Raw genomic sequence first — 26999 nt, forward strand, 5'->3', positions numbered from 1 at the left:
TGCTAACTGCAGAAGTCAGAAAACGGATTCCTCCCATTCCCTCAGAGACAGCATGTGTCCCATATACCAAAAATACAAGAGCTTGACCCAATCCAGAACAGATAAAGGCACCACACCATAAACAATTCAACTCTAAAGTAATCAAATTCTTCCAGCTAAACGCTCATAGAACCAGGGCAGTGGCCGACCAGGTCAGCATGAAAGCCAACGAAGAAAATATAGATATCATCATACTCCAAGAATCATACGCAGCCGCCAATCAAGTAAGGGGATACCCCCCCCCTACAATACAAGATCATACAGCCTGAAAATGAAATCCCCTGGGCCGCTATTGTGGTCAGAAACCCAGATATAACAGTTACCAAGATCACTCACCTTTGCACGGCCTGGGCAGTACTGGGAGCCTTCTACGTCGTAGCCCTTTATTGCCGCCCTGGAGAGGACATAACGATGGCTACAAGGTACCTAGAACATGTAACAAATATCCTCCCTGACCAGAAACTAATAATAGGAGCGGACGTGAACTGCAGGTCACCAGCTTGGTACAGCCATACCCCTGACAGGCAGGGGATAAGGAATGGGCAGCGCCTGGAGGAATTCCTAGCAACATCATCGATAACAGTGCTAAACCAACCTAATGAACTACCGACTTACTGCAACCTACGATGGGAATCAACCATCGATGTCTCCCTAGCCACTAGGAACATTTCTGGCAATATAACAGACTGGACAACGTCCGACACAGGGTACTGACCTTCCAACTCAACAGAGACCATCAGAGACAATATCCTGAGAGAAAAATGCTGCAGAGATATGCGCTGAACACTGCAAACTGGAACCGATTCAGAGACACTCTAATAGCAGAAAAAGATCCACAGCAAGCTCCAATTCAAACAAACGAAGACCCTGACCAACTCCAAAAAACAGTCACAGAGATCATTACTAAATCAGCGAATGCTGCCATAAAACGAAGAAAACCTGCCTCAGGCGCTGTACCATGGTGGAGTCCTGAGCTCCAGAGGCTCCGAAGGGAAGTCCAGGACAAACGAAAAGCATTCCAGAGATCGAGACGCTCCTGGCCTGCCCCTGAAGTGGATGCACTGCGGGAAATCTACAAAGGGGCCAGAAACCAATACACCTCCCTCATACAGAGAAGTAAACAACTCTCGTGGGAAAATCTGGTCGCAACCACTGGCAACACTGACCCCTGGGGGGTGGTCCACAAAGTAACCACTAATAAACTCCTCAGGGGAGAGGTAATTTCAACCACCATAACACCACAGGGAGATGCTACCAATTCTTGGGAGGCATCTATTCACAATATTTTGGACGCAACCTTCCACCCTCATGTAGACCGACAGACACCCCAACAAATCAAGATGTGCACAGAGAATGACGACTACCGAACAGAAGACAGGGAAGCGGATTTCACAATAGAGGAATTACAAGCGTCTGCGCACCTTATTAAAAGTAAGGAATGTCCGGGTCCGGACCTCTTGGAGCCGGAAATCATCAGGAAGGTGGTGGAGATAGCCCCTGACATGCCACTGAACCTCTTCAATCTATGTCTCCAAACTGGGACCTATCCGAAGGACTGGAAAAAAGCAAATATTAAACTCATAATTAAAAACCCGACAAAACCACCAGACCAACCAACTTCCCACAGACCAATAGCCCTACTAATGTCCCCAAACCAGTATGGCTTTTGACTGGGAACGTCGACTGTAGATGCACTGAAGAACGTCCTTGCACGTGCAGCTGCCGCAGAAAACAAATACTTCCTGGCTATCTCTATCGACTTTGCTGGGGCGTTCGACACCCTTTGGTGGCCGAGTGTCCTGGCCCGGTCCAGGGCAGTGGGATGCCCAGCAACCTCTATCGAGTAATCCAAAGCTACCTCTCCAGTAGACTCAGTGAATGCTCCATATAAAATACTCACCAGAAAAATCAACAGAGGCTGTCCACAAGGCTCCGTTTTAGGACCTACGTTATTGAACGTCATCTTGGATGAATTCCTAAATACCGATATTGGAGAGGCGTCTTCACAAGCCTTTGCAGACGACCTCATCCTGATGATAGAGGCAAACAGCAGAATCCAGCTGGAAAGAAAGGCAAATCATGCTCTTAAAATTCTACAAGAGTGGACCAATATCCACTTCCTTAGGATCTCTGCAACCACAATGGACTCCATTCTCCTCAAGGGTGCCCTAGATTACAGGAGACCCCCCCCCACAGATTAAGATTGATGGTATCACACTACAACTGTCCAAGGAACTTAGATACCTGGGAGTAATACTGGACCCCACTCTGTCCTTCCAGGCACACTTGAAATACATCCTTAAGAAGATACGGGACTATACAGCCTTTGTTACCAGAGTCGCAAAAAGGGACTGGGGATTGAAAAAGAAGACCCTGAAGCTGTTTGCCAAAGTCGCCTTCCTCCCGATAGCTACCTATGCTTCCGGAGCATGGTACCCCAAATTCACCATGGCTGTAAATCGCAGAATCCTCGACTCTATCCACAGAGCCATGCTGCTCGCTATAATCCGGGCCTGCAGCACAGTTAGCACCCACGTGCTGCAGGTGCTCGTGGGAACCATACCTTTAGACCTCGAAGTAACTAAATGTGGAGTATTATATGAACTCTCCAAGGGAAGAGCCTGCATCTTCGCCGGCTTCGACACAGATCCTACCACAAACCGTTTGACTGAGAAAAAGAGACTTACAAATCATCTCGTGCAAACCTAGCAAACCAGATGGGAGAATTCCTCAAAGGGAGAAGTCACCAAATGATTCTTCCCCAACGTTGGAAAACTCTATCCAATGGCTCCAGCATGGTTCAAGCCGGGACTCCACGCGACCTTCCTGCTAACAGAACATGGTGCCTTTAAGACTAAATTTACAGCCCTGGTCATTACAGATGACCCTACTTGCTGCTGTGGAGAGCTGGAGAACTGGCACCACCTCATGCATGAATGTCAGCTTTATGATGACCTCCGCTGCCAGCTGATCACCCGGATCACCTTTTTGCCCAGAGATAGAGAACAATAGCTCCTGGACGGGAGGCAGGAATATATTGCCTTCTCAGAGTTCGCTAAAGCCCTGTACAGAAGAAGACGGGACCTGAATGCACATTAGCACATATTGGCTAGAAGCCAAAATGTGCATAACACCAAAGATGGACTACTAAGCAACCATGAAGATAGACAAAAAATCTGAATGAAGGACGAATAGCAGCTGTTTTGGCGGCCTGAACCAAGCACTAGCATGGCTCTCCTTTAATACCCCTTCCTGGCAGGAGGACAAGACGACCAGTCGCCTTACCCCCCTGCTACCCCCCCCCCCAGGGAAGAGCCTGCACCTTCGCCGGCTTCGACGCAGATCCTACCACAAACCGTTTGACTGAGAAAAAGAGACTTACAAATCATCTCATGCAAACCTGGCAAACCAGATGGGAGAATTCCCCAAAGGGAGAAGTCACCAAACGATTCTTCCCCAACGTTGGAAAACTCTATCCAATGGCTCCAGCATGGTTCACGCCGGGACTCCACGCGACCTTCCTGCTAACAGGACATGGTGCCTTTAAGGCTAAACTTACAGCCCTGGGCATTACAGATGACCCTACTTGCTGCTGTGGAGAGCTGGAGAGCTGGCACCACCTCATGCATGAATGCCAGCTTTATGATGACCTCCGCTGTCAGCTCATCACCCGGATCACTTTTTTACCCAGAGATAGAGAACAACACCTCCTGGACGGAAGGCAGGAATATATTGCCTTCTCAAAGTTCGCTGAAGCCTTGTACAGAAGAAGACGGGACCTGAATGCACACTAGCCACATAATGGCTAGAAGCCAAAATGTGCATAACACCAAAGAGGACCTACCAAGCAACCATGAAGATAAACAAAAAATTTGAATGAAGGACGAATAGCAGCTGTTCTGGCGGCCTGAGCCAAGCACTAGCCCGGCTCTCCTTTAATACCCCTTCCTGGCAGGAGGACGAGATGACTAGTCACCTCGCCCCCCTGCTACCCCACCTTTCTTTCTGGTGAGGCATGGGCATGCCTCACTGACAACCTGGGGGAATCTCTTCTGTGTCCCCCATACTTCTGCCTTTTGCCCCCAACCTTCTTCCTCCCCTCCCCCACTCTATCTATACACGACGCGAGCGCCCTACACACTAAATTTAATCTAGCCCAAAAATAATCTTCGCCCAGTCTCGGCCTAATTATCCTCCGCACTGCCCTACTCCTGCCATATGAATGCATGCACACGTGCTGTATGCAAAGATCCAAAGTAATTACGATTGCATGGATGCGTATATATTATGTATCACTGTTGTGTATATGTACATATATGTGTATGTTCTTATATATATGTGTATGTGTACATAGTGTTTTTTTTTTTTTTTTTTTTTATAGGTCCTAGCTGCCGAAATCTCAGGAAATTAAGCGGCAGGACCTGCCAGAGTAAATCTTAGTCTACTGGTGTTTCCTGGTCTGCCTCCACGGGGCGAAGGTGGGGCAACGCTGGGCTCCAGCAGGGGTCCAGCGGCTAAATGACCAGATGAACAACGGTACACGACATTACACAGGTACAATACCCACACACTTTTAAACCTCTGGCATTCCCAGGAAACTGGTACACCCACAAAGAAAGCAACGCGGAGATGGGGGAAACCCCTGGTGCCGCATGACAACAATATACCTTACACCTTACACCTTACCCCCCCCCCCCCCGGCCAGGCGCTGTGCCGTGGTGGTCGCAGGAACTTGACCTACTTAGCAGAGATATAAACAGGAAAAGACGTGCCTTCCAAAGAGCCAGGCGGTCCTGGCCTCCTCCTGAGGTTGAACCCCTCAGACAACAATACAGGGAGGCCAGGAATAACTACACTGCGATGATCAGGCAGCGGAAGAAACTGTCTTGGGAGCATTTCGTTTCCACAGTCGGCAATACAGACCCATGGAGCATCATATATAGAATAACCACAAACAAGTTACAAAGGGGAGAGGTTACGCCCTCCACCATCACCCCACAAGGCACCATGACCAACAACTGGCATGACACCGTCAACAACATTCTCAATGCCACCTTCAAACCCATCGAAGAGTACAACACACCTCAACCGCATCAGCTGTGCCACGCCAACAAAACCTACCAATCGGCCCGAGTGGAACAACCATTCACGCTGCAAGATTTACAAACTGCTGTACAAAAAATAAAAAAACAAAGGAACCCCAGGACTGGACATGCTTGAACCAGAACTGGTAAAAAAGGTGGCCGAGTATTCCCCGAACTTGCTATTAGACTTATATAACCACTGTCTTCGTCAGGGCTGGTTCCCCTCGGATTGGAAGATAGCCAGCATAAAATTAATCATTAAAAACTCATCAAAGCAGCCACATATACCGGAGTCCTACCGACCTATAGCCCTTCTGTCTGTAATCAGCAAAGTCCTGGAACAACTTCTTAGACAGAGGCTTGAAGTACATTACACCCCAGCAAATTGAACAACACACAAACAATTCGGATTCAAAACGGGGAAATCCACTCTGGATGCACTAGAATATATCATGAATGCCGCGTCAAACTGCCAACGAAAATACCTTCTTCTCATCTCTGTGGACTTTGGAGGGGCGTTCGATGCCCTCTGGTGGCAGAGCATCTTCGCAAGACTAAGAGATGCCAACCTGCCAACAAACCTATACGGATGCATTCAGAGCTACTTGAACAATAGGAAGATCCTAGTGCAGGCTCCCTACTGCAAGGTTGAACGCCAGGTACACAGGGGCTGCCCTCAGGGCTCTGTACTGGGTCCCCTCCTATGGAACTAAGTGCTGGATGAGTTCCTCTCCCTGGAACTGGGGGGCGTGCAAGCGCTCGCATACGGAGATGACCTCTCCCTAATCCTCTCTGCTGATTCAAGAGCACAACTGGAAACGCTTGCCAACTCAGCACTTTCTACACTAAGAGAGTGGACTGAAACTCATCACCTTAATATCTCTGCCACCAAAACCCAATCTATCCTACTAAAGGGATATTTAACTCCTACCAGCCCACCGCAGATAAAAACTACACAGAACGATCAAGTTGGCCACAGAACTCAAGTACCTAGGAGTGATCCTGGACCGAAATTTATCATTTACACCCCACTTAAAATACATCCAGAAGAAAATGAAAAACTACGCTGCCATGCTTGCCAGGATTACCCCGCGACAGGGGGCTGAAAAGAAGAACCCTAGCAATACTTTACAAAGCAGCCATTGTCCCTGCGATTGCATATGCTTCTGGTGTCTGGCACAATAAGGCCTCTACGGCGGTAAATCGTTGGCTACTCAATATCATTCACCGACCGATTTTATTAACCCTCACCAGAGCGTGCCGCACTGTATCTACTCATGCGCTGCAAGTACTCACTGGGACCCTCCCTCTTGATCTTGAAGTGATTCGCCTAGGCATGTTACAGCAGCTTAGACGCGGAAATCCATCTACATTCCAGGATCACACCACAGACCCAACTGCAAATCGGAAAGTGGAGAAGAAAAGACTCCAGATCTATTTTCGATCAATATGGCAGCAGCGCTGGACGACCTCCACAAAAGGGGAAGTCACGCGGAGGTTCCTCCCCGATCTACAACAAATATACCCACAGTATCCGGTGTGGCTTTGCCCTAGATTGTACAGCACGTATCTCCTAACAGGACATGGAGCGATCCGTCACAAATTACACCTTCTCGGACTCGAAAACAACCCAATGTGTGCATGTGGCTCGGTGGAGACCTGGGGACACCAGATGTATGACTGCGAATTTTATGAAGATCTTCGTGTTGAATTAATCATCCAAGTGCGCCTTAATCCCAAAAACCGGGAACACTACTTACTGGAAGATGAAGCCTCATATATAGCATTCACCAAGTTTGCCCAGAATCTGTATGCTAGATGCTTGACCATTCCTCTGCCTGCAAAATTCGAAGAGATGTGTCAAACAAAGCTTCTCAGAGACCCCCAACCAGATGTCAGGTTTCACTGCTTGATCCTTCAAGACAAAACTGGAACTCTTATGAGAAGTGACAAAACTCCACTTCCCAGAACATTGACTACTGGACGGGACAACAGTCACATGAATGACTCCCAACTGTGACATTTTGCACAACCTATTCGGCCAAACCAACATTGGATCGCCTGTGCTGGGCCTCAAGTTTTTCTGGATGGTGTGGACCTGACCCTACGGTCTGGTTTGCTCCCACTCATGCACACAGGCCACATTGGCAACCTGAGCCAGCTCCCTTGTTTGGCTCACTGTCTTACCTGTTCCTATCAGAGAGGGGAGGGGACAGTTTGCTGTCGTCTTCCCCCCCTCCCACCCTATTTCTTCCCTCTGGTGGGGCATGGGCATGCCCCACTGTAAACTGGAGTTGCCTTCCTTTCGGCTCCATATTTCTGTCTATCTGGCCCCCAGTCTTCAGCCTTCACCCCACTCTGTCTGACAGCAACGTGATCATGCCCCAGACAATCTAAAATCACCAATCTAAATTAATTTTGCCCAACATTTTGGGCTTCTAGCTCTCCCCGCGACGCGTACGCGATATTTTTTTTAGGTCCTTGCCACTGAAATCTCAGGAAATTAGGTGGCAGGACCTGCCAGAGTGAACTATATACTAGTGAGTACCTGGTCTGCCTCCACGGGGCGAAAGTGGGAGAACTTCGGGCCTCAGTAGGGGTGTGGCGGCTAAATGACCAGATGAACAACGGTACAAGGCATCACACATATACAAAGTCCCTACAATTTTGAATCTCTGGCTTTTCCAGTCAACTGGTTCACCCACAATGTAAACTACGTGGAGATGGGGGAAACCCCTGGTGCTGCTTGACCGTAAACACACTTTACACTTTACCCCACCTTTCCTTCTGGTGAGACATGGGCATGCCTCACTGATCTTCTGGGGGCATCTCCTTTGTCGCCTCCATACTTCTGCCTGTACCTCCCCCCAACCTTCTGCCTCTTCTCCCTATACACGACACGAATGCTTTACCCACTAAATTTAACACAGCCCAAAAATAACATTCGCCCAGTCTCGGCCTAATTATCCCACGCACTGCCCTGCTCCTGCCATATGAATGCATGCACACGTGCGGTATGCAAACATCCAAAGTAATTACGATTACATGGATGCGTATATATTATGTATCACTGTTGTGTATATGTGCATATATGTGTATGTGTACATAAGTTTTTTTCTTTTTTTCTTTTTAGGTCCTCATCATCATCCTCATCAGCCATTTTCAATCCACTGCAGGATGAAGGCCTCTCCAGCAACTTTCCAGTTCCTTCTGTTTTCAGCACTGGACATCCATTTACTACCCACAAACTCATGAATTTCATCTATCCATCTCCGCCTTTGTCTTCCAGGTTTTCTTCTAGCTCCTCTTGTGTACCATTCTATTATTTTCTTAGTCCATCTGTCATCATGTCTTCGAGCTATGTGTCCTGCCCAAGACCATTTTAGTTCTTTAGTTTTGATAAGAATGTCCTTTACTTGAGTTTGTTGCCTAATCCATGTGTTTCTCTTCTTATCTAACAGTCTGATTCCCAATATGATTCGTTCCATTCTTCGCTGTGTAGTTCTCAGCTTCTCTTCCATTCTTTTGGTGAGTGCCCAAGTTTCACTTCCATAAGTCATGGTGGGGAGTATACATTGGTCCATTATTTTACATTTCAGACAAACTGGAATATTGCTCTTCAGTATGTGACTATATTTCCTGAATGCTATCCATCCAAAATTTATTCTTCTCTTGATTTCCAGCCATTTATCATTATTACAGCTAATAACTTGTCCCAGGTAAGTATATGACTCCACCTTTTCAATTACTGCTCCTTCAATCATTATTTCCCTTTCTGTGGCATACTTGTTCATCATTAATTGACTGGAATTTGTGGGTTGGTCACTCGCACACTAGCAAGGCTTTTTTGGATTTATTGGATGATTGTTTTCTACATCAGCATGTTCGTGAGGCAACAAGAGGGAGCAATACTCTTGATCTGATTATCAGTAGTGATTCTTCATGCATTAAGAACCTGCAGATAAATGAACCACTAGGTGGCAGTGATCACAGTGTGTTGAAGTGGGATTTACTCAAGGAGGTAACTACCATCAGAGGTAAAGGGAAGGGTTTTTGTTTTCGTAAAGGCGACTATGATGGTCTGAGACAGTATTTAAATTCTATACAGTGGGACCAACTGATGATGTTACCAACAGCAAACTCAAAATGGGAAGCATTCAAGGAACTAATCTTGGTGGCTACCAGGCTTTACATACCAACTAAGAAATATTGTTCAAGGTTTAGGCCTAAATGGTTGTCAGATGGACTAATGAGACATGTGGCAGAGAAGAAAAATGCATGGGATACATACAAATTAATGGGTGACATGGAAGCCTATGATAGATATAAGTTGGTCTGTAACCAAGTCACAAAGGAGATTAGGCAGGCAAAGGCAGACTACTAAAAATCCTTGGCAAAGGATGCAAAGAAAAACAGAAAGGAGTTCTTTACATACTTGAACTCGAGAAGGAAATGGATGAATCAGATTGGTCCACTGGATATTGATGGTTCAACAGTTGAGGATCCTGCTCTGGTGGCTAACAATCTAAACGAGTATTTTGCATCTACATTCACGCATGAGGAGTTATTCAGGAAGGAGAATGATGAAGGTAAAGTAAACATTGGCAGTGAGCTGGATGATTTTGTAATAACTGAGAGGAAAGTGGAGGAGAGATTGTTGAGGATAAACATAAAAAAGGCACCTGGGGTGGATGGGATCTATCCAGTTATATTAAAGGAGGCAGCAAAGGAAGTATGCAAACCCCTAGCCATAATTATGACAGCTTCTTTGGACTCAGTGGAGGTACCCATAGACTGGAGATGTGCAAATGTAACCCCAATTCACAAAGGAGGATCAAAGGCTGACACAAGTAATTATAGACCTGTTAGTTTAACTTCTGTTCCAGGTAAATTAATGGAGGCACTGGTTAAAGAAGCACTGCAGGATCATCTAGACAAGAATTCAGTTATAGCTCAGACGCAGCATGCTTTTGTTAAGGGCAGGTCTTGCCTGACCAATTTGATTGGATACTATGATGTAGTTACAAAAGAACTGGATGCAGGGAATAACTTTGATATTATATATTTGGATCTTAGAAAGGCTTTTGATACTGTTGCACATGGAAGACTGCTGCACAAATTGGAGCAGTGTGGTATTGGAGGCAAATTGCTGCTAGGGATAAGGGGATGGCTGAGTGGCAGAAGACAGAGAGTGGTAATCAATGGACACTGCTCAACGTGGACTAATGTTATTAGTGGAGTTCCTCAAGGTTCAGTGTTGGGTCCATTGTTGTTTTCGGTGTTTATGAATGATATTGATGATGGGATATCAAGTTTAATGTCTAAGTTTGCAGATGATACAAAGGTTGGCAGGGTCGTTAAGGACACTACTGACGCTATGCTGCTGCAACAGGATCTGGAAAGGTTGAACAGATGGGCTGAGAGGTGGCAAATGAAGTTTAACATTGACAAATGTAAAGTACTACATATGGGTAACAGTAACCCCAGAGCAAAGTATCAACTCTGCGGTACTACACTGACAGTGGTGGAGAATGAAAAGGACCTGGGGGTAATTGTGCAGGCAGATATGAAGTTCTCTGCGCAGTGCAGACGAGCTGCAAGAGTAGCTCATGGTGTCTTGTCAATGATATACAGGAATTTTTCTAGCAGGGATAAGGAGGTGATTATTCCCTTGTATAAGGCAATGGTTAGGCCACATCTTGAGTACTGTATACAGGCTGGAGGCCTCATTTCAAGAAGGATGTAGAGCTGCTGGAACGGGTACAGAGAAGGGCAACAAGATTAGTAAATGGAACAAAGGGTTGCTCTTACGAAGAAAGGCTTAAGTTTTGCAAATTACAGAGTCTGGAGACTAGGCACCGGCGAGGTGATCTGATAGAGGTGTATAAGGCTTTGAATGGTTTGAGCATGATCAATGCCAATGGGATTATTCATCTTTCTCAGAATAATCACCTCAGAGGGCATAAATTCAAATTGAGGAAGGACGGATGTCGGATAGATGTGCGGAAATTTGCCTTTGGCCAGCGGGTGGTTGGTTGGTGGAATCGACTTCCATCACTTGTTGTTGAAGTCGATAGCCTAAACAAATTTAAAGCTCAACTGGACAGATATTTCGAACGAACGGAGGGGTGAAATGGGAGAGGGTTTTTTTTTTTTTTTTTTTTTGGCTGATGCTGAATAAGCTTGCTTTCTTGCATCATATGCCTCTACTAATGCTAATGCTAATGCTAATGCTAATTACTTTTGTTTTAGCCATATTCATCTTTAGTCCAAAATCCTTACTAGCTGTGCATAACTGATTAAGATTTTCCTCTAATTCTTTGGGATCATGGCTTATGACCACAATGTCATCTGCAAATCGTAAATGGTTTAGGTACTCTCCGTTCACATTGACTCCTTTGTGAGACCAGTCTAATCTTCTGAAAGCTTCCTCAAGGGCAGCAGTAAACAGCTTCGGAGATATTGTGTCTCCTTGTCGAACTCCTTTCTCAATTTTAAATTTCCTACTGTCTTTGTCTAGTCTAATAAAGGAGGTAGCACTCTCGTATATTTTCTTCAAAATCATAATATATGGGGTATCAATGCCTTGTCTTTCCAGTGCCCGAAACATTGCCTTATGCTGTATGGAGTCAAATGCCTTTTCATAATCCACAAATGCCAGGCATAATGGTGTTTTATATTCATTTGCTTTCTCCATTAGCTGTGATATTACATGAAGGTGATCCATAGTTGAGAATCCTGTCCTAAAGCCAGCTTGCTCTTTCGGTTGATTCTCATCCAGTATTCTTTCTAATCTGTTAGTAATGACCCTTGTGAACAACTTGTAGATGTGGGATAACAAGCTAATTGGTCTATAATTTCCAATTTCTGATTTATCTCCTTTCTTATGCAGCAAAACTATGATTGCATTATTCCACTGCTTAGGCGTCACACCTTTTCTAATGCACTTTGTGAAGAGCCTTGCCAGTTTTTGTGTTATGTCTCTTCCTCCCAATTTTAACAACTCTACAGTAACTTCATCTTCCCCCGGGGCTTTCCGATTCTTCATTTTCTTCAATGCATGTTCTACCTCATCAGGAAGAATATCGGGTATGTCGTATGTGTTGCTACTTTGCAATCCATCTTCCCCACTGCTGGCATCATTCCCCTGCTCCTTGTATAATTCTCTATAGTAGTCTTCTGCTATTTGAATTATGCCTTCTCTGCTGTTTATAAGTACACCATCGCTATTCTTCAGTTTCAGTATCATTTGTCTTTCTGTATTACTGCTTATGGCTGCTGATTTAAATCCTTTGTTTTCCCTTAATGCTTGTTCTACTTTTCTTGTGTTAAATCTTCTTATGTCCTCTTTGAGTCTCTTTCTAATGGCTTTGCATAACTCAGTATACTCAATTTTCTCCCTGTTAGTGTTTTTCTTGCTTTTCATTTGTCGTCTTCGGTTCATCATGACAAGTGTTTCTTGACTAATTTTTTCTTCTTTGGATTTCTTTTTCCCTATAGGTTTCTTGGGCTTTATCACTTTCAAAAAGTTGTAATATTCCTCGTCGATATCTTGGTCCTCAGCAGTCTGCAGAAGCTCAAACTTGTTCTTCAGTTCCAGTACATACTGCTTTTTCTCCTCTTCTGTTATCTCAAAGATCTTTGTATTATTTACTCGAGTCAGTTTTTTCCTTTCCTTTCCTACATCTATATGAAGTGTACATCTTACCATTCTGTGATCACTTCCAACATTTACCTTATTCAGGACGGTGACATCATTCACAATATATCTTCTGTTAGTGAGGATGAAGTCGATTTCATTAGTAGTTAATCCATTTGGACTCTTCCATGTCCACTTTCTGTTCACCCTTTTCTTGAAAAAAGTGTTCATTACTGACAGTCCTTGAGATTCTGCAAATTCCACAAGTCTTTCACCTCTTTTATTTCTTTCACCAATTCCAAAATTTCCTATAGTTCCCCTTTCTGCGCTGTTTTGTCTTTTTCCAACCTTAGCATTGAAGTCTCCCATAATAATAGTGTAGTGGGTTTTCTGCTCATCTAGAAGACTCTCAATTTCAGTGTACATTTCTTCAACCTCTTCATCATCATGGCTCGATGTTGGTGCATAAATCATTATAATCTTTAGCTTGTATCTCTTAGAAATCTTGAGTATTAGTCTTGACACTCTTGGTGATGTACTTTTGAATTCCAAAATGTTGTTTTTAAAATCTTTATGGACCAGAAACCCAATTCCACCTTCACTCCTTTCACTGTTTCCATTGGTGTACAGCAGATTTCCACTTGATAAACTTATAAGTGATTCATTTCTTCTTCTTGTTTCAGCCAAACCGATGATATTCCAATTCACATTTTCTAATTCCTTTTCCAGCTCTAATATCCTGTCTTCACCGATGAGTGTTCTTACGTTATAACAGGCCAAGTTCAGTTTCCGTGCATGGCAGCCTGGTCGTACCCAGAGATTCTTAGCACCCTCTGCTTCCACTCTAATCCTCTCGCTGCCGTAAGAGGGAGAGTGAAAGCTGCCCGGGACTGAGGGCCATTTGTTTCGTCGTGCTTTCATATTGCTGGAGGGGTTGGTCTTTTCCTCTTCATGCTGACCAGGCATCTTGAAGAGAACCACTCTACACGTTCGTTGCCACCTAAGTGACGTAACAGGGCTTACCATCGAGAAGGTGTGCATGAGTGGATTTTAGGGAGGCAGGCCAACCGGACTTCTCCTAAATCTTCTGTAATAGAGAGATATTGGATCCATCAGTGTTTTAGGCTGAGTGTCTGATAACACACAAGATACCTGTTCCCCTCTAACTGCCAAAATCTCAGGAAATTAAGCGGCAGGACCTGCCAGAGTAAACCTAGTCTACTGGTGTTTCCTGGTCTGCCTCCATGGGGAGAAGGTGGGGCAACGCTGGGCTGCAGCAGGTGTCCAGCGGCTAAATGACCAGATGAACAACGGTACATGACATTACACAGGTACAATACCCACACACTTTTAAACCTCTGGCATTCCTAGGAAACTGGTACACCCACAAAGAAAGCAACATGGAGATGGGGGGAACCCCTGGTGCCGCATGACAACAATATACCTTACACCTTACCACAGTTTGAGACTTACCCAAAACTCTGCTACAACATACAGAACTGACTATGCCGAATTGTCTCAGCCTATCAGTCGCATTGTGAAGTTTATCTTCAGTGGTGCAGAAACAAGAAAAATGACACACAAAAACTACAAAAACTTTGTACAAAAACTAAAAACAAACTATTATTTTTAGGCCACCCAAATAATTAAATTCATCTGCCGTGCTGTGTGTCATATGTCTGTTGTCGATTTTTCTGTTTTGCTGGACAAAAAAACCCCAGATTCTGGAGGATCTGGAAAAATCTTGCTATCTACGCCTGAGATCCCGTTGTACATAAATTTAATGGGCATACAGGCCCATACTGATTATAAGTGCTTTTTTCCTGCAGAAGGACCTTATGACAGAAAGGTAAGTATCGCCCACAGAAGCCCCAGGGGCTCACATCTGGTGAGTATGGGCATGGCACACCCAGGGTCCTGAGCTAGGTATCATCATTCTTCTCTTTCTTGGTGATTCCTTTCTACTTCTCTCTCTCTCTCTCTCTCAGGGTAACTCGGAATTTTTTTTTTTTTTTTTTGCTGGTGCAGCATAAGCCTTAGGCTTCCTTGCACCATATGGCTAATAATAATAATAATAATAATAAGGACAAGAACCTCACGATTGAAAGACATGAGTGTCTTATACGTTAATTGGTAATTCTGCAATGTGCGATGTATACAAATCATTACAAATAATCGCAAAATATAGTCATATTATTATTATTATTATTACGTAATTCAAAATGTCAGTGTTATAATTAATTAAAAAATTAAAAATATTGCCTATTTACATTTTTGTTTTGATTACTACCTTCTTTTATTTTTATAATCAAATGTTTATGTAGTCAGGGAATTGTTTTTTTATTCTTTCTGAGCTTGGAAATACCTAATACAGTTAAAAGGAAGAAAAAAAAAGTTACTGGAAGTTAACCGCAGGGGTTCATATCTGGTGAGTATGGGCTTTGCACACCCAGAGTCTTGAGCTGGATATCATTATTCTTCTCTTTCTTGGTGATTCTCCTTCTACTTTTGCTCTCTCTCGGAGAAATTCAGAATTTTTTTTTTTGGCGGGTGCAGTACACGCCTCAGGCTTCCTTGCACCATATAGCTAATAATAATAATATGTAGTAATTTGTCAATACCGCATATAGGCCCACAGAGAAGTATGTTACTACTTACCGCCAGATACAGTGAGTATACCAGCGAGCTAAACAGTGTGTCGCGCATGCTCAGTCAAGTCGGAACTGTTCCATCGGAAGACGATTTACGACATCACAGACTCAGAGAAGTAAGATAAGTTGCTAATCGGTGCACGACATCTTATAATAATAAAATTTCCTGTTTATGCTCCATCACGACAACCAAGTCAGTAGAGTTTACAATAAATCGTCAATACAAATATTTATCGTATTTAGTAGTCACGGGCTTCAACCCCATTCCACTAAAGGAACGCGTGCTATGCGCTCTCGCTCCTGTCTACTGGGCTACGTCAGGCCTAAAAATGTTCTTGTTTATACTCCGATACGACCACCAGAGTTTACAATAAATCAATCAATACGAATTTTAGTAGTCACGAGCTAGAACCCCAGTCCACTCAAAGAGCGTGTGTTACCGCACTCGCGCTCCTGACCACCCGGCTACGTCAGGCCTATCTTACACACAGTAGTAATAGTAATATCTTGTCTGTGTTATCTTATTACTGTGTGGGTTGGAGTTGGCGGTGACTTGTGAGCTCATCGTGACTGCCGTTACTAAACCGCAGCAGCATTACCTGTAGCACAGAATACTCTGGGATCTACCATACATTTGTTGAAAAGCTAAACAGCTGCATTCGTGTTTCCACGGTTCGGGTAGAATGGGACGCAAAATACCTAAATGTAGAAGGCATAAAAAAATGAAATTTGTAGATCCATTTTTCTGTGGACAAAAGGCGAAACCGACGAAAAGGTTAGTGTATTATGCTCATTTTATTGTTGGAATATTAATAAATGTTTCATGCATAGTTGTGTAACTTCTTGTATACAATGCATGCCGCTTATTGTAATCAGGGATATCGTTATCACTTTTATGGAACAATGGGCCCAGCACCAAACTGTGGACTCCACTAATAACAATAGTCCATGAAGGGCAGGGCCCACTGATTACCACTCTGTCTTCTTCCACACATCCAACCCTTTATCTGTAGCAACATCTTGCCATACTGCTCCAATTTGTACAGCAGTCTTCCATGTTCAACAGTATGAAAAGCTTTCCTGAAATTCAAGTATGTGATACCAAAATTATTTTTTGCATCCAGTTCCTTTGTGACCATCAGCATAAGTAAAAGCACATGATGCAAGAGAGCAAGCTTAGAATGCATCAGCCAGAGGAAAAAACCCTTCTTGTTTCAACCATGAACTTGCTCAAAGTGTTTGTCTAGCTCTGCCTTGAATCTATTTAAGCTATAAACTTCAATGACAGATGGAAGTTTAGTTCCAGCAATCAACCACCCTCTGGCTAAAGGCAAACTTCCACACATCTATCCTACAACTGTCTTTCCTCAGTTTGAATTTATGCCCTCTCAGGCAATTATTCTGAGCAAGAGGAAGAATCCCATCAGCATTGAGCATGCTCAAACCACTCAAGGCTTTGTACACCTCAAACAGATCACCTCACTGGTGCCTAGTCTTTAGACTTCGTAATTTGCAAAACTTAAGCCTTTCTTGTAAGAGAAACTCTTTGTTCCATTCACTAATATTGTTGCCCTTCTCTACTTGTTCCAGCAGCTCTACATCCTTCTTAAAATGAGGCCTCCAGACCTGTATACAGTACTCAAGGTGAGACCTGACCACTGCCTTATACAAGGGAATAATCACCTCCTTATCTGTGATAGAAAAATTCCTGTATATCATTGACAAGACACCATGAGCTACTCTTGTAGACCATCTGTACTGCTCAGAAAACTTCATATCTGCCTGTACAATTATCCCCAGGTCCTTTTCATTCTCTACCACTGTCAGTGTAATACCACACAGTTGATAACATTACTCTGAGGTTACTTCTTCCCATATGCAGTACTTTACATTTCTCAATGTTAAACTTCATTTGCCACCCCTCAGCCCATCTGCTCAACTTTTCTAGATCCTGTTGCAGCAGCTTAGTGTCATTAACAGCCCTGCTGCCCTTCATATCGTCTGCAAACTTGGACATTAAGCCTGATATACCAGCATCAATATCGTTAATAAATATAGAAAACAACAATGGACTCAACACTGTACCCTGGGGGACTCCATTTACAACGTTACTCCACAAAGAGCAGTGTCCATTGATTACCACTCTGTCCTCGCACTCAGCCATCCCTTTATCCATAGCAGCAGTTTGCCTCCAGTGCCACACTGTTCCAATTTGTACAGCAGTCTTCTATGTGCAACAGTATCAAAAGCCTTTGTAAGATCCAAATATATGATATCAAAATTATTCTTTGCATCCAGTTCCTTTGTGACTGCATCATAGTATCCACCCAAATTGGTCAGACAAGACTTCCCCTTACCAAATCCATATGTCTGAGCTATAACCAAAGTCTTGTCTAGATGATCTTGCAGTGCTTCTTTAACCAGTGCCTCCATTAATTTCCCTGGAACAGAAGGTAAACTAACAGGTCTGTAATTACTTGTGTCGACCTTTGATTCTCCTTTGTGAAATAGCATCACATTTGCTTATCTACAGTCCATGGGTACCTCCCCTGAGTCCAAGGAAACTCTTATAATTATGGCTAACGGTTTGCTTACTTCCTTTGCTGCCTCCTTTAATATAACTGGATAGATTTCATCCTTTGATATAGCTGGATAGATCCCACTTATTGAAAATATAGTCTCCAATTGGATTCTTTTATGCACTCTCTTATGAGTACAGGAACCAGATTAGTAAATAAATTTGATGAATTTGAGGTATTGCTCAAAACATCCAAGGCAGATATTGTGGGGATTTCAGAGACGTGGTGTCACACAGATATAAGGAATGCAGAACTGGAATTTGGGGAGTACAATGTCTACAGAAGGGATAGACAGGATAAGAAGTGAGGAGGGGTTATGCTATTAGTTAAGAAATACATAAAATCCAAGGAAGTGAAGCCAGTCGACATTGCTGGACAGTGCAGTGTCGTCAGTTTGGTGTGACATAAGCATTGGGAGATCAAAATTGAGAGTAGGAGTGTGCTATAGGCCTCTGATGAGTATAATAAGAAATTGTACAGGGAACTAGAGTGGGCCAGTAAATCAGAATTTACTGATTTACTGAATCAAAATCCCCCATTCTTATAATGGGGGATTTTGATTTCCCAGATATTGACTGGAATTTGCGGGCTGGTCACTCACACACTAGCAAGGCTTTTGTGGATTTATTGGATGATTGTTTTCTACATCAGCACGTTCGGGAGGCAACTAGAGGGAGTAATACTCTTGATTTGATTATCAGCAGTGATTCTTCATGCATTAAGAATCTGCAGGTAAATGAACCACTAGGTGGCAGTGATCACAGTGTGCTGAAGTGGGATTTACTCAAAGAGGTAACTACCATTAGGGGTAAAAGGAAGGGTTATTGCTTTCGTAAAGGCGACTACGATGGACTGAGACAGTATTTAAATTCTATACAGTGGGACGAACTGATGATGTTACCAACAGCAAATTCAAAATGGGAAGCATTCAAAGAACTTACCTTTGAATTACCTACTAGAACTTACCTACTAGGCTTTGCATACCAACTAAGAAATATTGTTTAAGGTTTAGGCCTAAATGGATGTCAGATGAACTAATGAGACATATGGCAGAGAAGAAAAATGTATGGAATACATACAAGTTAACACGTGACACAGAAGCCTATGATAGATACAAGTTGATCTGTAACCAAGTTACAAAGGACGTTAGGCAGGCAAAGGCAGATTACGAGAAATCTTTGGCAAGGGATGCAAAGAAAAACAGCAAAGAGTTCTTTACTTATGTAAACTCTAGAAGGAAGGGGATGAATCAGATTGGTCCACTTGATATCAATGGGTCAACTGTTGATGATCCTGCTCAGGTAGCTAACAAACTAAATGAATATTTTGCATCGACATTCACACATGAGGAGTTATTCAGCGAGGGGAATGCCAGAGGTGTATTCAACTTTGGCAGTAAGCTAGAGAATCTTGTAATAACTGAGAGTAAAGTGGAGGAGAAATTGTTGAAGATAAATACAAGAAAGGCACCTGGGGTGGATGAGATCTATCCAGTTATATTAAAGGAGGCAGCAAAGGAAGTAAGCAAACCCTTAGCCATAATTATGAGAGCTTCCTTGGACTCAGTGGAAGTACCCATGGACTGGAGATGTGCAAATGTGACCCCAATTCACAAAGGAGGATCAAAGGGCGACACAAGTAATTATAGACCTGTTAGTTTAACTTCTGTTCCCGGAAAATTAAAGGAGGCACTGGTTAAAGAAGCACTGCAGGATCATCTAGACAAGACTTCAGTTATAGCTCAGACACAGCATGGTTTTGTTAAGGGGAAGTCTTGCCTGACCAATTTGATTGGATACTATGATGCAGTCACAAAAGAACTGGATGCAGGGAATAACTTTGATATTATATACTTGGATCTTAGAAAGGCTTTTGATACTGTTGCACATGGAAGACTGCTGCACAAATTGGAGCAGTGTGGCATTGGAGGCAAATTGCTGCTATGGATAAAGGGGTGGTTGAGGGGGAGAAGACAGAGAGTGGTAATCAACGAACACTGCTCATCGTGGACTAATGTTATTAGTATTGGATCCATTATTGTTTTCTGTATTTATAAATGATATTGATGATGGTATATCCAAGTTTGCAGACAATACGAAGGTTGGCAGGGTTGTCAAGGACACTACTGACACTATGCTGCTGCAACAGGATCTGCAAAGGTTGAGCAGATGGGCTGAGAGGTGGCAAATGAAGTTGAACATTGACAAATGTAAAGTACTACATGTGGGAAACAGCAACCCCAGAGCAACGTATCAACTCTGTGGTACTACACTGACAGTGGTAGAGAATGAAAGGGACCTGGGGGTGGTTGTGCAGGCAGATATGAAGTTTTCTGAGCATTGCAGACGGGCTGCAAGAGTAGCTCATGGTGTATTGTTGATATATAGGAATTTTTCTAGCAGGGATAAGGAGGTGATTATTCCCTTGTATAAGGCAATGGTCAGGCCACACCTAGAGTACTGTATACAGGTCTGGAGGCCTCATTTCAAGAAGGATGTAGAGATGCTGGAAGGAGTACAGAGGGGCAACAAGATTGGTGAATGGAACAAAGGGGTGCTCTTACGAAGAAAGGCTTAAGTTTTGCAAATTACAGTGTCTGGAGACTAAGCACCAGCGAGGTGATCTGATAGAGGTGTATAAAGCCTTGAATGGTTTGAGCATGCTCATTGTTGATGGGATTCTTCCTCTTGCTCAGAATAATCACCTGAGAGGGCATAAATTCAAATTGAGGAAAGACAGATGTAGGATAGACGTGAGGAAATTTGCCTTTAGCCAGTGGGTGGTTGGTTGGTATAACAGACTTCCATCCCTTGTCGTGGAGGTTGATAGCCTGAATAAGTTTAATGCTCAGCTGGAGAGGTATTTCGAACGAACAGAGGGGTGAAGTGGAAGTGGTTATTTTTTATTTATTTATTTATTTATTTTTTTTTGGCTGATGCTGCATAAGCTTGCTTTCTTGCATCAAATGCCTCTACTAATGCTAATGCTCTTTAAATTTGTCCAGCCAACCAGAACTGGCTTAAAATGCTTTGTGCCCCAGAAAAGATGCGTACTCCATAGACTTTTCTTTTATTAATAGCCCTGATATCAACATGTTTTGGTCTTGAATCAACTTCACCCACTTAAAAACTGCTTCATCGACATCTTCCCAAAGGCATAATTTTGCATGTTTGCAGCCCAGTCCCGTTTCTTCAAACCGTTTGAAAATCGAAACACGGTTTTTCAGAATTGTTGACACTACTGGCAGGGATACCAAATTTTAAAGCGATTTCTTTTTCTTTTTTTAACACTCTGATTTACACTATTAAGCACTTCCACTTTTTCACACTACACTCAAGCATTTGCTCTTAGACACTGTAAAGTTACTTGCACAGCAGTTAAAACAAAGCTGAAATTAGGGATCACTTGTAGCTATCATGTAAACAGAGACAGGTGAAAGTGTTTACGATTCATTTCTTTGAAATAAGAGATGAATTTCCGAGATAATGGAAAATCACTTTCTCCTAATTCTCTAATAGGATTCTTACGGTAGAAAATAGGTTGAACAGAGCCAATGCCCGCATCTGGAATATGCCTTAATCTTTGCCAATGGCTATGGACAGCTGACCAACAGGACTTTTCGGTATAGAAGTGTATAAATTGAATAGGTTTTGCTGCTTTTTAGCCACTGCTGACCCTCTGCTCTGCAAATGCTTTTAGCTATTAAAGCTAAAGGAATTAATTCTTAATCCTTTTAGCTCTTAATTCGTGCTTTCTACAGCATCAGCTTTATTGCCTAAAGGCCAGAGGTGCAAACAATGCGTACTCAGGTCTCGCGAAATCAGGCGTTTTACGGAAACTACTTTCAATGTAATGACCAAGGGGAAATCAAAAATGTTTGCTACATAGAAAGTTTCGCTATATGGAAGTTCGCTAGAGAAGTCTGACTGTAGTTGAGACATATGATGTAAGAAAGCAAGCTTGTACAGCATCAGCCAAAAAAAAAAAAATCTTCCCATTTCACCCATCCAGTCAATCAAAATGTTTGTCTAGTTCAGCCTTAAATTTATTTAAGCTATCAACTTCCACAACAGCAGATGGAAGTCTGTTCCAGCAATCAGTTGCCCACTAGCTAAAGGCAAACTTCAGCACATCTATTGTGCAACTGCCTTTCCTCAATTTGAATCTATGTCCCCTCAGGTTCTTAATCTGAGCAAGCAGAAGTATCCCATCAGTACTGAGCCTGCTCAAACCATTCAAGGCCTTATACACCTAGATCAGGTCACCTTGCAGGTGCCTAGTCTTCAGATGCTGCAACTTGCAGAACATAAGCCTCTCTTCGTAAGTGCACCCCTTTGTTCCTCTCACCAATCTTGTTGCCCTTCTCTGTACTCGTTCTAGCAACTCTACATCCTTCCTAAAATGAGGCCTCCAGAGCTGTGTACAGTACTCAAGGTGTGGCCTGACCATTACCTTATACAATGGGATAATCACCTCATTGTCTCTACTAGCAAAATTTCTGTCTATCATTGACAAAACTCCATGACCTGCTCTTGCAGCCCGTCAGCATTGCTCGGAGAACTTCATATCTGACTGCACAATAACCTCCAGGTCTTTTTGATTCTCCATGTCCCTGAGTGTAGTACCACACAGTTGGTATGTTTCTCTGGGGTTACTGCTACCCATATGGAGTACTTTGCATTTGTCAATGTTAAACTTTAGTTGCCACTTCTCAGCCCATCTGCCTAACCTTTCTAGAACCTGTTGCAGTAGCATACTGTCTTTACTGTCATTAACAACCCTGCCAACCTTTGTATCATTTGCAAACTTTGACATTAAGCCTGATATACTTTCATCGATATCATTGATAAATACACAAAACAACAATGGGCCCAGCACCGAACCCTTGGGGGACTCTGCTAACAACATTAGTCCACATAGAGCAGTGTCCATTTATTACCACTCTCTGCTGTCTCCCACTCAATCCCTTTATCCATTGCAATAACTTGCCCTTAATGTCATACCACTCCCATTTGTACAGCAATCTTCCATGTGCAACAGTATCAAAAGTTTACTGAAATCCAAGTATATGATATCAAAATTGTTTTTTGTATCCAGTTCCTTTGTGACCACATCTTAGTATACAATCAAAATGGTCAGACAAGACTTCCCCTTACAAACCAATGCTGTGTCTGAACTATTACTGCTGTCCTGTCCAGGTGATCCTGTATCACCTCCTTAACCAGTGACTCCATTATTTTCCCCAGAACAGAAGTTAAACGAACAAGTCTATAATTATTTGTCACTCTTTGAACCACCTTTGTGAATTGGGGATACATTTGCACATCTTCAGTCCATGGGGACCTCCCCTGACTCGGCAGACAATGCGGAGAATATCCTACGTCTTGCAAAAGGCAATCCGAGTACGAGTACTCGAGCGATAGGCCAACGATTGGGTATTTCCCAATCCACTGTATGGAGGATATTGTCAACAAACCAAATGAGTTCGTACCATCTGCAACGCGTCCAATCATTGGAGCCTGCGGATTATCCACTCCGGAGGACTTTTGCTACTTGGTTTCTTCAACAGAAACGGTTCGCAAGTGCTGACTTCCAGCAGGATCGCTGTTCATGCGACCTCCCGTTCAATGTCCTCTACCGCATGACGAAGGCATTTCGGACCCTGCAATGCTATGTGATTCCAATTCGTCTTTGTGCCCCCTACACCTCCTGCAAGTTTGTCGCACTGGTAGTGAATCACCCTGTATATATATATATAAATATGTATGTATGTATATATATGTGTATATATATAAATATATATATGTATGTGTGTGTATATATATAAATATATATATATGTATGTGTGTATATATATATGTGTATATATATAAATATATATATATGTATGTGTGTATATATGTATGTGTGTATATATAAATATATATATATGTATGTGTGTATATATGTATGTGTGTATATATATATGTGTATATATATATAAATATATATATATGTATGTGTGTACAGTAATACCCCAAAGTTACGCGATAGGTGGGTCCGACGAAAATCGCGTAAGTCGAATTCGCGTAAGTCGGGGTACAACTTTGCATATAAATACATATAAATTTTACTTAATTGGGACCAAGGACTAACAAAAACACTAGTTTAGAAGAAAAATATTAATAAAATTGCAGTTCTTTATACATATTAATACAATATGTATTATATTATATTATATACATATTAATACAAAATATGTATTAAAAAAACAAATGACTTACGTTAAAAAGTTATTTCGATGTCGATGGCTTCATAAAATCTAACAAATTCGTCTGACGACACAGCGCGTTCTTTTTTTCACGCAGAATTTCTTCGTAGCAAGCTAATAATTTTTTTATTCCTTGCTTTGTAGCTATAACGCGTTCTTCGTTGGAGTCTATGTTTTCTAAAATTTTTAAGCCCTTTACAATTGAGCCCTTTTCAATTTTCAAACTGTCAAGTTTGCAATTGTCATGTGCTTTTCGCCGTTGCTTCATTTAGGCCTGTAGCACGTGCAATATCACATGGTCTTTCATTTCGCTCAAAGCGTTTCACAATTTCATATTGTTTCTCTATCGACAGAGGTGGACTGGCCATAAGCCTTACCGGGGAAACCCCGGTGGGCCGGTGTGATTTTGGCCATAAACCATAGTATGAGGCCACTATAAATTTTCCCGGGTAAGAATTTTTGACCCAGTCCGCCTCTGTTTATCGATAATTGCTTTTCTTTTTCTCTCTGAATCTGCAGTGTCTTCACCAGGACGCTTCCTTTTCACACCTTTTAATTAAGTATTTTACTCATTTTTAGGGAATAAAGCACAATTACAAAACGAGGAGGCACGCTTGATACGCATAAACAAAGCTGCGCGCATGTAGCAACTGAATAAACAACACCATAAAGGCAGAGATACACTGTTAACACCTCACATTTCTAGGGGTTACTACCATAAAACAATAAAAATCCAGTTGCGTTTCTGCTAGTGAAATCTGTTATATGTAAACTGGTAGTAAACTCGATCTAATTGCATTTGCGATTATACCGATAGCTGGAATTGTGTTGTTTTTTACGTTATTATGGTGAAATGTGTTTCCTCTTCACTGATATAAAAAACATAAAAGCAGCAAAGTTGAATTTTGTTCATCTTTCGCTCTCATTCTCCGCTGTCGCACCGTATATCGATAACATATGAAAAACGACCTTGAAGATAGTGGGCGGCAGCGTTGCCAAACGAAAAAATCAAGAACCGCGTAACTCCGAGTTCGCGTAAGTCGGGGTATTACTGTATATATGTATGTGTGTATATATATATATATGTGTATATATATAAATATATATATATGTATGTGTGTGTATATATATATATGTGTATATATATAAATATATATATATGTATGTGTGTATATATATATATGTGTATATATATAAATATATATATATGTATGTGTGTATATATATATATGTGTATATATATAAATATATATATATATGTATGTGTGTATATATGTATGTGTGTATATATATATGTGTATATATATAAATATATATATATGTATGTGTGTATATATGTGTGTGTATATATGTATGTGTGTATACAGGGTGTTTCAGTTAAACGTTTCAGAACTTCTAAGAGGGGTAGGGTACATCCTGACAACTCGAAATCATATAGCAATGTGGGGTCGGAAATGCTTTCCTGAAGCGGTGTTGTACACAGAAGCACCATAAAGAAAAGAGACCGTAAGTGAGAAATTGTTTTAATAATACATGAAAAGAAGCAAAAGGGGATTTGTGCTACAAATCCCCTTTTTCCTGCTGAAGTCTTGTTTTCCGATGAGGCATCCTTCACAAGGGAAGGAATTTTCAACATGCATAACGACCATATCTGGGCGGTCGAGAACCCGCATGCAATACGACTTCGTGCAGCACAGATTCGATTTTCGGTCAATGTATGGGCCGGAGATCACCTCATCGGACCTTACTTGTTACCGTGTCGTCTAACCGGACGTATCTACTTGATCTTTCTGCAGCAAGTATTGCCACAACTTTTGAGAGATGAACAGATTTCTGCATCGATGCAACAGACAATGTGGTTCCAACACGATGGAGCCCCTGCGCTTTATAGCGGAGAGGTTCGTAACTACCTGGATGTCACATTTGGTCAACAGTGGATCGGACGTGGTGGTCCCGTGCGTTGGCCTGCTCGGTCACCTGACCTATCATGTCTTGATTTTTATTTCTGGGGTCATATGAAATCGCTAGTTTATGACACCCCTGTTGACAATGCTGAGGAGCTGGTTGCAAGAATCACAGTAGCTGCCGAAAAAATTCGAAATTCGCCTGGAGTATTCCAGAATGTTCGGATGTCCATGCGTCGGAGATGTAAGGCGTGCATTGTAGCCTGTGGAAGAAACTTTGAACACTTACTTTAATCCATGTACCTTTTCCTTCTTTTCATGTATTATTAAAACGGTTTCTTACTTACGGTCTCTTTTCTTTATGGTGCTTCTGTGTACAACACCGCTTCAGGAAAGCATTTCCGACCCCACATTGCTATATGATTTCGAGTTGTCAGGATGTACCCTACCCCTCTTAGAAGTTCTGAAACGTTTAACTGAAACACCCTGTGTATATATATATATATATATGTATGTATGTGTGTATATATATATATATATGTGTGTGTGTATATATACACAAAGGGAAAGGGAAATTGTGGGAGCGAAGTTAAAAAATATGTAATTAATGATATTGAAATTTCGCAAGACTATTTAATGAAAAAACTTTCGAGCCTACAGACCAGTAAGGCTCCTGGAGTTGATGGAATATACCCTATAATCTTAAGAGAGGCGGCAAGCGAGTGCATTGAACCATTGAGGCTAATTATGCGAGCATCATTAGACTCTGGGGAGATTCCCTTGGATTGGAAAAGTGCAAATGTATCTCCCATACATAAGGGTGGCTCTAAAAGTGAAGTTGGAAATTATCGAC

General features: G+C 42.4%; 1 protein-coding gene across 4 annotated transcripts in view; it reads left to right on the forward strand.

Moving 5' to 3' along the window:
• The first annotated feature begins 15302 nt into the window (after positions 1-15302).
• The window catches only part of LOC150083152 (coiled-coil domain-containing protein 137-like), a 129236-nt gene continuing 117539 nt past the window's right edge, over positions 15303-26999 (forward strand). For 3 of the 4 annotated variants that reach the window (XM_090377852.1, XM_090377853.1, XM_090377856.1), the window contains exon 1: positions 15536-16188. In XM_090377852.1, coding sequence (XP_090233978.1) covers positions 16097-16188 — 92 coding nt within the window. In that variant the 5' untranslated portion in view covers positions 15536-16096. The other variant, XM_090377857.1, reaches the window with a different exon arrangement.

Source organism: Mastigoproctus giganteus, chromosome 7, assembly GCF_048544385.1.
Source record: "Mastigoproctus giganteus isolate SK-2022 chromosome 7, ASM4854438v1, whole genome shotgun sequence".
Lineage (NCBI taxonomy): Eukaryota > Metazoa > Arthropoda > Arachnida > Uropygi > Thelyphonidae > Mastigoproctus > Mastigoproctus giganteus.